This window comes from Thermobia domestica, chromosome 2, assembly GCF_964235325.1.
Source record: "Thermobia domestica chromosome 2, izTheDome1.hap1.1, whole genome shotgun sequence".
Taxonomy (NCBI): Eukaryota; Metazoa; Arthropoda; class Insecta; order Zygentoma; family Lepismatidae; genus Thermobia; species Thermobia domestica.
The window spans coordinates 267,475,249-267,492,474 of NC_137455.1; the positions used below are offsets into that span (position 1 = coordinate 267,475,249).

General features: G+C 32.8%; 2 protein-coding genes across 2 annotated transcripts in view; one reads left to right on the top strand and one right to left on the bottom strand.

The window, feature by feature from the left end:
- Nucleotides 1–534: 534 nt before the first annotated feature.
- On the top strand, nt 535–1,494 carry LOC145679415 (uncharacterized). The gene has a single exon (XM_081749997.1). It carries the CDS (start codon nt 535–537, stop codon nt 1,492–1,494), a length of 960 nt encoding a protein of 319 aa, XP_081606123.1.
- Nucleotides 1,495–5,902: 4,408 nt separating this feature from the next.
- Nucleotides 5,903–17,226, bottom strand: part of LOC145679417 (uncharacterized) — a 31,475-nt gene continuing 20,151 nt past the window's right edge. Inside the window, exons 3-4 of the mRNA XM_081749998.1 lie at nt 14,362–14,545; nt 5,903–6,088 (exon numbers count right to left, since the gene is read on the bottom strand). Of these exons, the coding sequence (XP_081606124.1) occupies nt 5,903–6,088; nt 14,362–14,545 (370 nt within the window). The remainder of the gene's footprint in view (nt 6,089–14,361; nt 14,546–17,226) is intronic.

The window sequence follows — 17,226 nt, forward strand, 5'->3', positions numbered from 1 at the left end:
CAATTAACAATGACTATCTTGTTAGTTGCAGATAGTGAGTTTGCAACCCTTATGAGTATGTGACTGTAAATGTGCTCCAGTTCAAATGATGTGATTCAGTGGTTTTTCTGCATGTGAGAGGCAGCTGTTGTATCTGCATTGACAAGTAAGTACCAGTGCCATCGACAAATATGGTATACAGTCATTTTATTTCACTGGTCATTATAAAATCCACTTATTAGTTTGCGTGATACTCTAGCATCGAATGTAAACAAACTATTCAGCATTGCTAACTCACTCTTGGTAATTTTCACAAGTGCGTAGTACCAGATCATATGCGAGCAAAAAACTTTGAATTCAAGTAGTGACATTAAAAGCTGGTGAAAAATACGTATCACATAATTGGCATATTTACAAATATTAAAAAAGTTAGTTTCTTACTTGTCAGAAAACCAATCATTTAAATAATAGAAGAATTTGGGAGCACATTATTCGGGTGCACATCGTTTTTGTTTTTTTTTCTTCTTTTTCTTCTTTTCTCTTGAGTGGTACATCATGGGAATCTGCGGTAAATGTTCGAAATCAGTGTCTAGACTAGATGTAAATTCAAAAATTCAGTGTAAGGAGTGCAGCAATATTTATCACAGTGCTTGTGTTGACTTGAAGGAAGATGATGTGAAATTTCTTAAATCCTCAGATAATGTATGGCGATGTAAAGATTGTGAGAAGGCCCGACGGAAATCCATGTCTGGTGACAGTTCTGTGGATAAGGCTGAAAAACTCCCCACTTTGTCTGAAGTACACAATTTGTTACTATCAATCAAAAAGGAAGTCGACGAAATTAAAGGCTCTAATAAAAGACTGGAGGATGAGTTAGGTGCTTCCTTAAACACCATCCATGAAAAACTAGACGAGAATTGTAACCTCATCAAATATCAAACTGAGGAATTGAATAAATGCATGAATATAATTGACGAATTAAAGAATCAAAATCTATCGTTAAAAAAACAAATTGACAAATTAAAAGTTCAAGTAGATGAATTGGACCAGTATAGTAGAAGGAACACAATTGAAATACAAGGTATACCTGTCTTACCAAATGAAGATGTTAATAATATAATTAAGAGAGTAGGTACAGCATTGGACATAAGTGTTACTAATGATATGATAGATGTATGTCATAGGTTGAAGAAATCTCCCAGCCAACCAGAACCAGGTATTATTGTTAGATTTGTTAGGAGATTAGATAAGGATAAATTTATTGCAAAAAGAAAAGTGAAAAGAAATCTCAGTTGTAAAGATCTGGGTCTGTCAGTGGGTGGGACTATTTATGTCAACCAGAGTTTAACATTGCACCGTAGAATAATCTTTAGTGAGGCCAGGAAAGTTAAGAGAGAGAAAAACTTTGCTTTCCTCTGGGTTGACTATGCGGGTAATATCAAATTAAGGAAAAAGGCTGATGACTCTTTTGTATATACCCTCACTACTATTGATGAAGTCAGAAGTTTAACGTAAAATATGAACAGCAATGATCAGACGTTATTTTTAAATTATCAAAATGTTAGGGGTATTCGAACCAAATTACATAAACTGTACACGGGTATTGCAGCCACTAATTTCGACATAATACTTTTGACCGAAACTTGGTTGTGTGACGGTATATATAATAATGAATTTATTGATGAAAGGTATAATGTATTTAGATATGATAGAATTCACAAAGATGGAGGAGGTGCACTTATAGCAATTTTAAAGAACTATAGTGTTACTGAAATTCCAATTGTTATAAATTATGTTGAAGCATCATGTATAAAAGTTAAAATAGCAACTAAATATATTTATTTCATTGTTGTATACTTTCCACCGAATACTAAAGTGGAAAAATATCTTGAATTCTTTGAAAAAATTGAACAAGTAGTTGATATACAATTTCATAATATTGTTATAGTTGGTGATTTTAATATTCCTTCAATTATAGACTGCTCGTTTGATTTGTTAGATGGTGACGTTATCTGTAAGTCCTTGGCAAACTTTATCTCATTTCATAATTTAAGATCAATGAACTCAGTAAAGAATGCGTATGGTAAAACTCTTGACTTAGTTCTCTCTAGTGTTGAGTTGGAAGTTAAAGTATCTAGAAATATGTATCCCTTATTAGAAGAAGATAAACATCATCCCTCATTACATTGTCAACTGTACCTTAATAACACTATTTCGCGTATCAAACATACTACTAGTATTGCATATAATTTTAGTAAAGCTAATTTCCTTAATTTATATAGTTCTTTAAGGCAACAAAACTGGTCAGAGTTACTTGCTATAAAAGATGTTAATCTAGCAGTGAATTACTTTTATAATATTTTAAATGTTATTATCGATAGTAATGTGCCCAAGAAGAAAATATTCAAAAGGCACCGTCACCCCTGCTGGTTTACGCAGGAAATTGTTAGTATACTTAAAGAAAAAAATTACTATAGAAAACATATGCATGTTTCAGTTTATAATTTGAATAAATTTAAGGAGCTACGAAAACAAGCTAAAACTCTTATTAATAGGGCTTACGAACTTTATATAAGGAAATCAGAAAATGACTTAAGGAGAAACCCTAAATGCTTTTGGAATTACCTTAAGAGCAAAAAGAGTAATAATTTAGAAGTCAGCCATATGGTATATAACAATCAAATACTTACTTCTGATTCTGCCATTGCCAATAATTTTGCTCAATATTTCAAAAGCGTTTACTCTTCATGTCGTCCAAATTATAATGGGTATTATTCTTCCATCCTAAATGTTAATAACTGTCTTGTGATCAATTCCATTACTGAACAAGATTATGTGAATGCCATTAAAAAGTTAAAATCGTCTAAATCCTCTGGTCCTGATTTAATTCCTTCGTACATTGTTAAGGGATGTGGGGAAGTTCTGAAGATACCTCTATGTCACATCTATAATCTCATATTAAAAACTTCTCTCTATCCTGATGTTTGGAAAATTAGCAAAGTCCGTCCTATATTAAAGAAGGGTAATCCTACAGCAATAGAAAATTATAGACCAATCTCATTAATTTCTACAATAGCTAAAGTTTTTGAACACATCCTTTATAATAAAATTTTTAATCATGTTAAACCATATATATCAATTTATCAACATGGTTTTTATCCCAGGAGATCAACAGTTACAAATCTCGTTACTTTCGTTCAGTATATATCAGATTCCCTCAATAATAATCATTCAGTTGATACAATTTATACAGATTTTTCAAAAGCTTTCGACAAATTGGATCACGATATATTAATTATGAAGTTGTCTAGTTTTGGATTTTCAGAACAATTGCTTCTATTGATTTCATCTTACCTAAAAGACAGAAAACAATATGTGGTGTTCAATAATCAAAGATCTACTTTATTTGATGTTTACTCAGGTGTGCCACAAGGATCTAACTTGGGACCTTTGTTTTTTGTATTATTTATCAATGATTTGCCGTCTGTTCTCAAAAATTCAAATTGCTTATTGTACGCAGATGATATGAAACTGTATAGACAAATAAGAGAACCTAATGATGTTTGGAAGCTTCAAGATGATTTAAATAGCTGTTATAACTGGAGTCTTAAAAATAAACTGCATTTCAATATCAATAAATGTACTGCAATAACCTTTTCAAGAAAAAATAATCCCACTTATTTTGATTATAAGATTAATAACTTAAATATCAAAAGATGCCAAGAGGTAAATGATTTGGGAATTATTATCAATAATAGGATGTCTTTTAATGTACATATTGAGAAAGTATGTAATGAGACTTTTAAGCTTTTGGGATTTGTAATGAGGAACACCAGAGACTTCCACAATGTGGATGCTTTAATAACTATATTTAATACCCTTGTTAGAAGTAGATTTGATTACGCTTCTATAGTCTGGGCTCCTTATTACAAAAACTATATTAACAAGGTTGAACGTATCCAAAATAAATTTTTGAGATATCTGTATTATAAGGTTTTTAATATTAATTCTTACGAAGCAAAGGTATCGTACAAATCTCTTCTGAGTATTTTTGGTTGTAGCTCATTGGCAACTAGACATGAGCGCACGCAGCTAATTTTCCTCTACAAATTAGTGAACGGAATTGTCGACAGTTCAGAGTGCCTAAAGCTATTGAATTTTAATATAAAATCTAAAAAATTAAGAAATCGATTACCTTTTATCTGCAACAGGTCTCAAACTATGGCACATTTAAACTCACCTATTACGAGAATTTGTCGATTATACAACAAGCTGATACAGGAGAATGTCGACTTGGATTTTGCTATGCCTTTTTCAGTTTATGTAAAAACTCTTGAGTGTAAGTTTTGAGTAAGAGAGATTTTCAATTTGAACCTGACATTGATTATGGTATTTTGAAATTAAAAGAGTATTTCTATTAAATGAAAACATTTCTGCTTCTTGACAGAAATCTTATTTCAACATTTATATTTTGGATTTTTATATTTTTGTTATGTTCTGTTTGTATTTCATTCATTTTTTGTCACGAAGGGCTGATTTCATAGTCTTTACTAGGTTCTATTTCTATGTTTGCATTTCTTATTGAAGGAATTAATACAAATATATCTCTTACTTGTATTTTCTCATGTTCGTGATGTTAATTGCATGTTTATTTTCTTTTTTCTTTTTGTTGTGTGTTTCAATATTTATAAAGCTTGTAATTATGTAAGCCTATTGTAAATGGGAATATTCTTTTCCTGTAATAGGTGTCCAATAAATAAATAAATAAATAAATAAATAAATAAATAAATCTTCAAGGAAAGACAATAGTTTAATTCATCCACGTAACAAACGGTGTGCAGAAAGGGGAGCGTAACTAATATAAAGATTACAACAACGTTCTTACGAAAAATGAGGAGCACAAACAGTTTCTTTTGCAGAAGGCCACAGACAATCTCTTCCTATATGCGACAAAGTGAGCTATGTAGCAAATAAGATTCATAACTTACCAAAACGATACTACATAAATAAGGGATATTTCAATTTCTTCCAAGTTATAATTTTTCCTTTTCCTCATAATGGTCTATGAATCATCTTGATGAAAAAAAAAACTTATTTGCAGTTCAAAGCGAAACAAGCAGTTTGTTTCAGTTTTATGTAAAAGACTTCCAAAATTCTTACATATCTGTGTTCCATAACTGCAATAAAATAACATTATATGTAGCATTTTGTTTTTCATACGTAATAACTCTTACATGAATATGGGTAACTTGAAAATAATACCAGATTTGTGCATCTGGTGAAATGCTACCTCAAAAAGATATGTCACATGATCCTCTTCCTATTTAAAAAATTTGACCTGAATTCAAGATGGCGGACTTCAAGACGACCGCCATGATAACGTATACAAGGTAAGGTTGATCTCTTTCTCTAGTTCCATTATCCAAGATATCTTTTCATTCCCTTGAGCCGTTTCTAAATTACGAGAGTTTATTCCAGCTTTTCCCCATACACTATGCATACACTACAGCTTTTCCCCGTAAACGCATTCAGAATTTTAGGTCGTTTGTGGCACCATTTAAAATTATTCAATGGATCTAATTTTTCTCCTGGCTTAATTTGGTTCCTTATGGAACCATTTTAGGGGGTGAGACCAGCTCGATCTGAAAACTGAAAATTTATATTTATGGACAACCCTAATATATATATAGATATATATATCATTATATCTATCTATCTATCTATCTATCTATCTCTATCTATCTATCTATCTATATCTATATATCTATATATATATATATATATATATATATATATATATATATATATATATATATATATATATATATATATAATTTACAGTATGAAACAAATATTGAATCATTTTACGCTTTATCATTTTTCCTTCTACATTTGATAAGAAATTGCCAGTAAGTTATTGATATTACAATACAAAGAAAGCCGAAGATCTTACACGCTGCACAGCTTCTGATGGCGGTTGATATAACTTCTCCGTCCGCTTAGAATACTGTTCTTTTAATTTACGACGAAGAGTGTCCTTGTTTAGTGGTTCATTAACTTCCTTAATATCAACTGTAAACATAATCTCATATAAATGCACCACTGGATACTATAAAACAGATAATAAAATAAAGTCAAACATTATTGAAAGATGGTATAACTAAACTATTTTTTTTATTTAGCTTCTTACCAGTTACTTATTACATACTAGTGATATACATTATATTAGTGACCAAAAATTATTATGACGTGTTTAAGGTTGTCGTCCGCCATCTTGGAATCAACTTGTATATTTTAAATGGCAACATGGTCGTGTGACATATTAAACAACACCCTCGTCCGAAGAGAAACCCAACGGTAAGGTTATTTTTCCAAACTCTGAAACAGTTTTGAAGTTGTGAATAGATTTAGGATATGATGTGTGAAATGCTGTGAAATGTGCTGTGTGAAGTTCAGAATTGAATTATAAAGATAAAGTAAAAAACAATCTTCGTAACATCTCACATTACGTATTCTTTAATAACCAATAAAAGAGAGAACTAACACATATAAGACAACTACAATCACATGACATGTTCAGCATGCCCACCATTCTGTTCTATGCATATCCTTCACCGTGCGACCCACTGCTTGTGCACTCTGCGAAGCATATTTATTGATATTTGTTCACAGGGCGTATTGATTCTCGTTTTCATTTAGCCAATTTCATTAATTTTACACTGATAGACAATAGATTTAAAGTATTCCCAAAGATAGAAATCAAACGGAGTTAGGTCGGGAACCTTGCTGGCTACTCAACAGATCCATGCCGACCTATCCAGCAACCAGAAAAATGTTCATTGAGCCATCGATTACATTATGACCATAATGCGGCGCGGCCCCATCTTGTTGCCAATATTGATGAAATCACCTTTCCTCGTTCAACCAAAGTGGCATAACAGTATTTCCAAGCATATCTCCATATTGTGGAGCATCCGAGGTCTCACCAATAAAAACAAGCCCAATAATTTTTTCGCCCCATGTTCCACACTGCATCATTTACCTGTACCTTGCATCATTAATGCATCTATCGAATTAAGATCTGTATTAGCCCAGTACCGGACATTTTGGTTGTTAATCTCATCTATTACATAGAAATTTGCTTCATCATTAAAAACAATGCTATGAGGAAACACTGGGTCACGAGTTATCTGGGCCAACGCCAACTCACAAAACTCGTTAGTCTATCAGAATCATCTTCTGACAGTTTTTGTTCAACTGCAATTTAAAGGGTGCCACTTTTCCCTTTATAATATTCTTTGAACACTTTTTGACTAACATAATGCTCACTTGATAGACGTCGCACACCTTTCGTAGGACTTTTCACCAATGCAACCAAGACAGCTGCTGATATGTCTGGATCAGTTGCATTTCGTTGGCGCCCTGATCGAGGAAATCACTAACATTTCCCGTTGTCCTGACTTTTGGGATTAGTTTTCGTACAGCACTGCCTGTCACCGGCTCGCGATTAGGATGTCGCTCTTTGAAGACGGCTGTTATTGCTGAACTGTGTCCTTTAGCCTAAAGGACAAATTCTTTCCTCTCGAGTTAGCATCCTGTTTTACCTACTAGAAAAAAGTAAAGAGACAATCGGTTCCCGTCTATATAATGTTCCACACATAACAAAATTTAAGTCTAAATGATAACATAATCTATTCTAAATCTATTCACAACTTCAAAACCGTTGCAGATTTTTTTAAAAAAAGTTTTACCGTAGAATTTCTTGGTATTGGGGAAAATATTCGGTACTGGGCTAATACAAATCTTAATTAGATAGATGCATCAAAGATGCAAGGTGCAGGTAAGGTAATGATGTGGTGTGTGGAATATGGGACAAAAAACTTATTGGACCTGTTTTCATTGATGAGACTTCGGATGCTGTACAATATGGAGATATGTTTGAAAACACTATTATGTCACTTGTTGAACGAGGAAGGGTGGTTTATCAATATTGGCAACAAGATGAGGCACCGCCACATTATAGTTGTAATATAATTGATGGCTCAATGAACACTTTCCCGGTTGCTGGATAGGTCGGCATTGGCCAGTTGAGTAACCAGCAAGGTTCCATACCTAACTCCGTTGGATTTCTATCTTTAGGGGCACTTTAAAGCTATTATCTACCAGTATAAAGTTAATGACATTGGCTACCTGAAAAGGAGAATCAATACAGCCTATGAACAAATATCAATAAATATTCTTCACAGAGTGCACAAGCACTGGGTCGCACGGTTAAGGATATGTACAGAACAGAATGGTAAGCATGCTGGCCGCCATCGGAAAGAGCTGCAAAACGCCATAAGCGGAAAATGCCCACATCCCGCCTTGACACCGCCTGTGTTGACGGCCTGCCTGCTGAAGTAGGAGGCGGTCCGCCATCGACAGCGGCAAATTGTCAATGGGGGTGGTACACGAGCATTAACAGCAGCAGTTATTTCGTCCACTGTCTGCCGACCCTTTTCCGACTCGTTTTAAAAGGATCATCAGCTTACTCTATTAGCTGTGAAACTTACTTCCCATATACTGTTCCGCTTGCAGGCCCTATAGTAGAAAAGTTATCTTACTAATTGGCGAACCGCCAGCGTTTTGGCGCCTGTCTTAGCATCTTTGACGAAGTCGGTCTGTCTGCTGTTTGCCGACCTTCTTTCGGCTCCTTTACTTTTCGGCACGCCGCCAGCGTTTTGGCGTCTTTCCGACAACATTTGCCGTAATCGTCCCGTCCGCTGTTTGCCGTCTTCTTCCAAAATGTTCGTCAAGGATCCTCTCGTACTTGAGACGTACGAGAGAAGTCCGAAAAGTATTCGACCTAGCAAAGAAAAAAGGGAAAAACTATTTTTATTTCTCAACATAGTCTCTCCTTTTAGCTCGATACACTTTCTCCCAGCGATGTTCAATAGCTTCGATACCCTGTTCATAATATGAACTATCGAGCTCCTCAGGATAGCCATTAGCCCCAGACTCCACCTTTTCATTGTTGAAAGTTCTTGTACCACCGAGCCAATCTTTCAAGTTTGAAAAGAGAAAATAATCCAAGAGGGCTAAATCTGGCAAATGGGGTGCGTGAAGAAGCACTTCGAACTTTAACTCATTAAATTTGACCATCGTGATAACGGATGTGTGAACTGATGTATTGTGTTGATGAAACATTTTCTTTTTCGCCACATGCGGACGTTTTTTGTTGACTTCATCAGTCAAACGCAACAACAAGTTTGCATAATACTCGCCGTTAATTATGTTTCCTTTTTGGAAATAATCAATGAAAACTATCCCACGCGCATCCCAAAAAGCTGACGCAATGAACAGCAGATGGAGCTGTCTTCGCCTTCTTTGGAGCCGATTCTTTCCTGTTAGTACATTATTTCGACTGTTCCATGTGTTTTAGGTGTGAAGTGATGAACTCATGTTTTATCCATTGTTATGAATCGACATAAAAAGTCGACTTTATTACTGTGAAAAATTGGCAAAACTCGACTGAAATATCTCCCCGAGACTATTTTTGTTTCATTGTGACAAACACAGCACTCACCTCTCGCACAGTTTTCTCATGTCCAAAGTTTCAGTCAATATGCGATGTACAGCACTTTTTCAAGTGCCTACCAAGCGTCTGCTAGCCCGCATACTTTCAGCCGACGGTCATCCAATACCATTTTGTGGATTTTCTTCTCTATATTTGGCGTGGTCATCTCATTTGGTCGATTACTGCGATGTTCGTCTTTGCAGCTCGAATGGCCTCATTTAAACTCTTTCACCTAATATTTTACTGTTGTAAACGAAGGAGCAGACTTCCCTAGAGTAGAATCTAGCTCAGCTTTGATTTTGGTTGGACTGCAACCTTTCAATGAATGTATTGTATCGTTCAACGATGACCCATTTTTCCATGTTTACAAATTTATTGAGAGTGTTTATTATTAATGGGTACGAAACAAGTACTAAACAACGTACCGTCTTCAAACTTCACACTTAAGGTTTATAAGACTGACACTTAGAACCATAGTAATGTTTTTCAAACGACAACCTCATATATACTTAAGGTTGGATACATCTGGGACTACCTACATATGATTCAATCCGTTCAAGATCAGGAGATATGCTTTTATTCCTAAAGTATCTTTTCTGTTTTTAGAATTAAAGATTTGTATCAAGTTTTGGCCTAGATTTTTGCTGACTAATTATTTTCATAAATTTACAGATGTTCCTCAGGATTTTCAGAGATAGAAAACCAATTTAGACAATACGGTAATTGCGAATAAACAATTCCTGTGAGAAGTAGTTTGTCTTTACTCTAATCGACTTTCAAATGCATGTGTTACATTTTAATAATCTTTTTAAAGAGTAATAATTTATGACTATTTTAAATTTTAAATTAGCTTTGTCTTTGGAATAGGAATTGGATTTGCGTGTAGCGTCCCTTTCAGCCTCGAGACTATATGAGACGTCGAGGCTTAAGTGAAATCTAAACCACATGAGCTCCCGTCGGAAAATGAACCCGGACTCCCACGCCAAAAGCGCTTTCTGTTCACAATATCACAAGAGAGCTCAACTAATTTTGTTTTATGGTGATGGAAAATCAAGTAGACGATTCTAAGACGATTTTATTTTTACTTTCCTAACCAGAAATATTAATAACCATGCGTGGTAGATCTGAAAATTGTTTTCTATATTGATTTTCATATTTAGAAATATCTTGCAAAGTCACAGGAAATATTTATCTTTAAATGTACGCTCTTCCACTATTCAAATAACTCTCATAATGTAAGAAACAGTGTTCACTTTTCCATGCATTTAAACGGAGCGTACAAACTTTGTCTTTCCTTACAAGTTTTGGTAATTGGGCTTGTATGCCTTATGTTCTAAACGTCCCATATCAATCCACTCGATAAACCAGCCTTTTTTTTTTCAGAAGTTTTGTCTCAGAGGGGTGATAGCAACACATGAGGGGCTGCACTGGGACCTATTTACATTAAAGGAGGTGTCCTGAGTATGAGTTGCATATAATTGTTATTGTATTTATCTTAGCTCCGGGTGTCTAAATCTCCTCCGGAAGTATACCTGGAAGAAACATTTCCATACACAACTTACTTTGCATTTAAACATAGACATATGTCATTTGTGTTTACACTACGATTTCAATATATTGCGCATTTAGGTTTTCCCATTTACGTCATTGAAATTTCTGTGTTCCTGGAAGAAAGAAAAATCAACACCGTCGAAGAATATCAAGAACCAACTTTCTTCCACACATGTCATTGAAATTTACCAATATGGCCGAAGAATATCTCTCACAATTTCCACCAACTTTCTTCCACACATGTCATTGAAATTTACCAATATGGCCGAAGAATATCTCTCACAATTTCCAAAATTCCCGTCTTATGGTGATGTTGGGCTACAGCAAAAAACTTACGAATTGAAATACAATTGGATTCAAAGCCCCAAAACTTTGGATATTCGTTCTTCAGAATATTTATCACATAGAATCCTTTGGGAAAATTGTTCAAATAATATTACACTCTTTAAGACGTTTCATTGTGTCGAACATTGGCCATATCGCCACAGGCACAAATAGCCATGGTTCCCAAAAGTCACAATTAATCAATATTAAAGAATTATTGTGATCTACCTTCCACCGTTTCCAATTGAAAACATATCTTCGTATAAAGTTTACAACGACTTTAATACTTATTAAAGGTCCTTTGGTGTCCAAAATAATTCTGTACTTTAATATTCATGGTTTTTCACAGATTGTATTCATAGATATTAAGGAAAAATACATAAAATTTGAGTTAAACTGTTAGATAAGTAACGTGATAACTTTAAGGTGAAAAGTATTAAAATCAGCGTTTGCGTATAATTGCCATATTGTCACTTACACGGAATTTTTTCATAGCAAGAACTATACTTGATTTAAAAAAGTAGAAAAACAAGACTTAATACTTGCGCATAAATTTGGGACTTCTTACAAAACCACAAGACTTAATACTTGCACATAAATGTGGGACTTCTTACAAAACCTATGCCACATGATCTAGACAATATGTTAGAAATATGTTATATACGTCAATCTTTTGAACAACAACCGATTACTTAATTAGACTGTTACAAAATATGGTACTAACTAACATTCTGGTTATATTATATGAATTACGTATTTTCTTATGATAACGCATTTAGTTACCAATAAAACAACACAGGAATTGAATTTAACTTGTTTTTACATCAAAGTAGTTTATTTCAAAGATACTTGTTTTAAAAATCAAGATTGATTTCAATCAATCTATCCTATCAAGTTGTTGTATAATATGCTGGACTTGGTTTCTAAGTGAAATTCAAAATTTCTATTTTGTTGTGTGTAATAAGTTATACGTCGTATTTAGATCATTATACACTCCTGCAATTTCATTTCAGAATTCCAGAAACCAGTGATAAGAGTTCCACAAAAGTCACGACTTTGCTATTCTTTCACAATCTTAGGAAACGATGAAAAAGTTGTTGAAGGTTGAAAACAAAAGAATTCTCATCAGAGAAACTTAAAATGTAATTTTGTTCAGTATAAAGACGAGATTTCGGGCGGTTTCTGCTTTCTGATATCACTTCCCTTTTCAGCGTATAGAGTGTTAAGAATTTAGGAGAGTTTAGACACCAACACCCACAACCTAGCGCTTTTTTATTTTTCATGGAAGTACAATACTGAAGGTACACAAATTATGTGTTTTTTAAAAAATGCAATTTCTAAACTATTTTTAAAACTGTTAACGTTGATAAAAATCTAAGGTCTAGAAAATTCTAGTTTTTAATAGAATTGCAAAAGACAAAATAATAGTAGAGCAAACATAAGTCTTGTAACAACAGGAATCGTTTTCGTACACATTTGTATGTCCGAAGCACATTTTGTCGTCTTTTTTCTCTGAACAGATATTTAAATTTCAGCGACAGTGGTTTGCAAGATTGTAAACGTATAAAATGTGTTTATATAAAGATTCATATGAGAGCATTGTTTTGATATCTCTGAAACATCTACAAACTAAGTTGGTTAGAGTATATCACAAGAATCCAAACATTTAAATATTGATTATTTTTGGACATCTAATGAGGTCTATGTATGGTCTATGATAATATATGAATAAACCATATTAGGCCGAGATTTTAGTTAGCAAATGTAGGAACATGGAAGAGTGTATATATTACAAAAAGACTTACATAATTTCTGCATTAACCGACTAAATTTTGTGTAGCGTTGATTGTAGTGTTCACGTATATGCATATAATACATACAGACAAATTGATAAAGTGGTTAACAACGAACTAATTAATTATAAATCATGATAAATCGATTCACTTACATTTTCATTTTCCAGGGAAACCGCGTATATCACCTACAATAACAATATCTTCTCATTCCCTCCAATATTCTTGCTGGACAAAGCTTTCAGGTGTAACTATAAGTAACGATCTCTCATGGTCTGCGTACAGCTTCACTTTAAACAGAAAGCTAAGTAGCGAGTGTTTTGTCTTATATAAACTTCAAGGTATGGTGTCCACAGAAGCACTTATTAGCTTTTATTATGTTGAGTTTAATTCATTAATTAGCTTCGGAATAATACATTGGGAATTGGTGAAAATAGTTTAAGCACTTTCCGATTGCGAAAGAAAGCGATTAGAATAATTTTCGGATTACCCACAAAGTTATCCTGTAAAAAGGTTTTCATAGAAGCAAAAGTTTTAACACTTCCCAGTTTACAGATTTATAAATATATTCTTCTTACCGTGAGAAACAGACACCTTTTCGCCTTTAACAAAAATGTTCATATCCGTAATACAAGACAAGGCAGTGACATATTTATGATCCATCAAAAATATGCTAATAAAAGCAGAACTATGTACTGTATATGAATTGTGCCAGATTGTATAATAAATGTCCTATGTACTTAAAGAATATGACTAATTTTATCGTTTTTTGTAAGGAGTAATTTAACCTATTCACTGTAAAGTGCTGTTATAGTACTAAGGAATATTTAAATAATTCATCAAATGAAGAATTGTTAATAGATATTACTCCTTAGTACATGACAGGTTTAGTAAAAATGTTTTCCTAATTACCATGTAAATACTTGATATATATTATTTTATGGCTTTATAGTTTAGCAAGATGCATTAATGCAATATTATGTATACCTTTTGCTACTTCATAATATTTTGTATGTAGATTAGTGACAACTGTAATGCTTTATATGACAATTTTCTCGTATTTTGTAAGCTAATGAAACAGGCAAATAAATGAAATAAAATGAAAGAAGACCTTAGATATACAAGTGAAAAAATAAGTCGTGACTATAGAGCGCTTACCTTTAGCAGAAAGTAATAAAAGTAGACATTAAGAAAAATCTTAATTGGTTGTCGAACAGCACCAGCTTCAACAAAAGCAGTCACAGCAGAAGTAATCCATTTATAAGATTTCACTCTACCAAATGAAAGACCATACAGCATCAACAGGAAAGCCATTACAAGGATAGTTGATATGCAAAGAAACCTAAGGGAAGGAACGTTACAATAGCTTTACTTTTTGCTATCATTTTGAAAGTGAGAAACACTTACACACTATCTAATGTATACTTGGAAAGCATAATGCTCAGTTCTTGTACAATTTAATAATAAGGAACAGAACAATCAGCGTTTTCAAAACACTAAATTGCCGCGGAGAAATTTACAATATCGAACTACAGATGATGTGGCTGGATATCCAAGTTAATCAACAATAAACGTGACCTTGATGTGGACTACCTTCTATAGTATTTTATAAGCATGGCATCATTACAAATTCTTTCAAAGTGTTCAAGATAAAATTGTCTGTTTCCAAGTGTAGACGTGCGTTTTCATTTGTTATTAACTTCTAAAACGTATCAAATTTTTCACTCCGATGATATTATATTCTATGTAAAAGTCAATGTCTTTATTGTCACTACAAAATAAGCAATATAAAATCGATATAAACTCTGAAAATAACCATCCATATGAACCGAACAGGATACACTTTTTAAAAATCAAAATATTTCTTTTGATTTTTTTATATATTCATTTTAATAAACTTTTTAATAACATTTTCTTAGTAAAGTTTTCCTTAAAACACCTTTTCTTGTTTGTAATTTTTTTTATCGCGCTCATTCAGTACTTTTCTCGTGTAGTATGTTGTTAATATAGGAGCGCTTATATTTTACTAGTTTCATTTTATAATATTTCTGTTCACTATAGAATTTAAAATATCGAAAAACTCTTTCGGAAAGTCAAAAGAATAAGCTTGATATCTATATAGAGTGAAGACTACATTCAGAAGTCAGTTAATATTGTGGACAACGAGTTATTTTCTCCGAAACTAATTCATTACAGGTATTTCCTATTAAGGTGTTTGCTACAACTTAAAAGTGCACATTTCTTCAACATTTATATTTATTTTTAAAAACAAAAATTAAAACTAAACTTAGAAACTTTAAAGATTCTTTTATTAACACCAAAGTTGAGATCTAAAATATTCATCTGTTCAGAATTGAAAAATAATTAAAATGTTCATACCTAAAACTTTAAACTTTTGTTAATTTTTGTTAAAAGATATCACTTGAATTTTTGAAAATTTTTAGAAACAGAAAGAAAACATTTTAATTAAATAACTAAAGTGCAATTTTCTAGGAAATTTGGAGATAAAGTGTAGAATTATTTAAAGCATAAAGCGAGAGTGGAATGTTTTTCAACATTTAAGTATTGATCAGATAAGTTTTACTATATTTATGTTAGAAACTCCGATTGTAATGTTCGCGATGTAAAAATGATAAGCATTTGTGGTAAAACTAGGGTAAGATACACTGATTGCAATGTTGCCTGAAGTCCAATTTTTTAAAAAAGTTACAATGTTAAACTATCACTTCATATTACAATTCTGTAAGTTCTATGTTAAAATCACAATTTGTATGTTAACAAAAGAAAACTTTTTCACAAAACAAAAGTTCTCCGCGTTTGACTTTTGATGTTTTCCACGTAGCACAATTAACGTTTGATCAACCGAAACTTTCTTCCATGTGCATCATTGATCAAAAAATAGAGGCTCAGTGGTAGAGCGTTCATCTCCGGTGCTTAGGGTCCCTGGTTCGATCCCAGCTCACGCCATATGGGCTTTGTGGTGAACAAACACGGTGTTCGTGGGTTTTCTCGGGATTTTCCCGTTTCCTCCCATTTTCATAATTCCATCATTTCACTCATATCTCATTATCACAATATCCTTTAGCCTAACCGGCATAAGCGTGGGACGTAAAACTTAAAGATTTCATTTCATTTCATTTAAATTATATAATCAAAGAAATCAACTTGAATAACTTCTCACTCAAAAACAGCAACAGGCAATGCGCTAACAAATTAACATGCAGATTACATAAAATATGAAATCATTGATGGACTCTCAGATCACACTTGCCAATTATAAGAAATAGACTTGGATTATAATCAAACAAGCAAAAACGTAAAAATACAAGTTAGAATACGAAACTAAAAAATATAAATAAATTTCTTGATTTTCTAAGAAACGTAAATTGGAACGCCATATATGAGAAACATGGATAGAAGACAAATTTAGTTATTTTCTTACTATACTCAACAATAGTTTTTACATATCACTTCCAAAAACAGAGCTTACAGTAAAGAAAAAAGCACAAAGTAATTGGATAACGCAGGAAATAAAAGAATATAGTAAATTGAAGCGAAGATAAAAAATGTTTCACTTTATAGAAAAATCGAGATAAACAATTTGATTAAATTCTATAAAGCATTCATATTAGAACTACTAATCAGACACACTACACCAATATCATTACTCTTCTAGGAATAAAACTAAGTCTCTCTCTTGCAAGCTGTAAGAGATCGCATACACATAAAAGATAGAAAAGTAAATAATATTAAGAGGTTAATCATTGGTGATACAAACATAGATGAACCTATTCAAATATGTAACGAATTTAATCGATATTTTACGGAAACAGCCGACAAGCTAGTACAAATAAGAGAAAGTGATACAGCCATTAAACTGTTAGCAAACGCTATACTACGTTCTGTTTACAGCATATTTCTGACACCAATTTTAGAAAGCGATGTTCTGTATCAAATTAGTAAGTTGCGGGAAAATAAATCAAGAAATGAAGAAATGCCGACAAAAATAATAAAACTATGTAA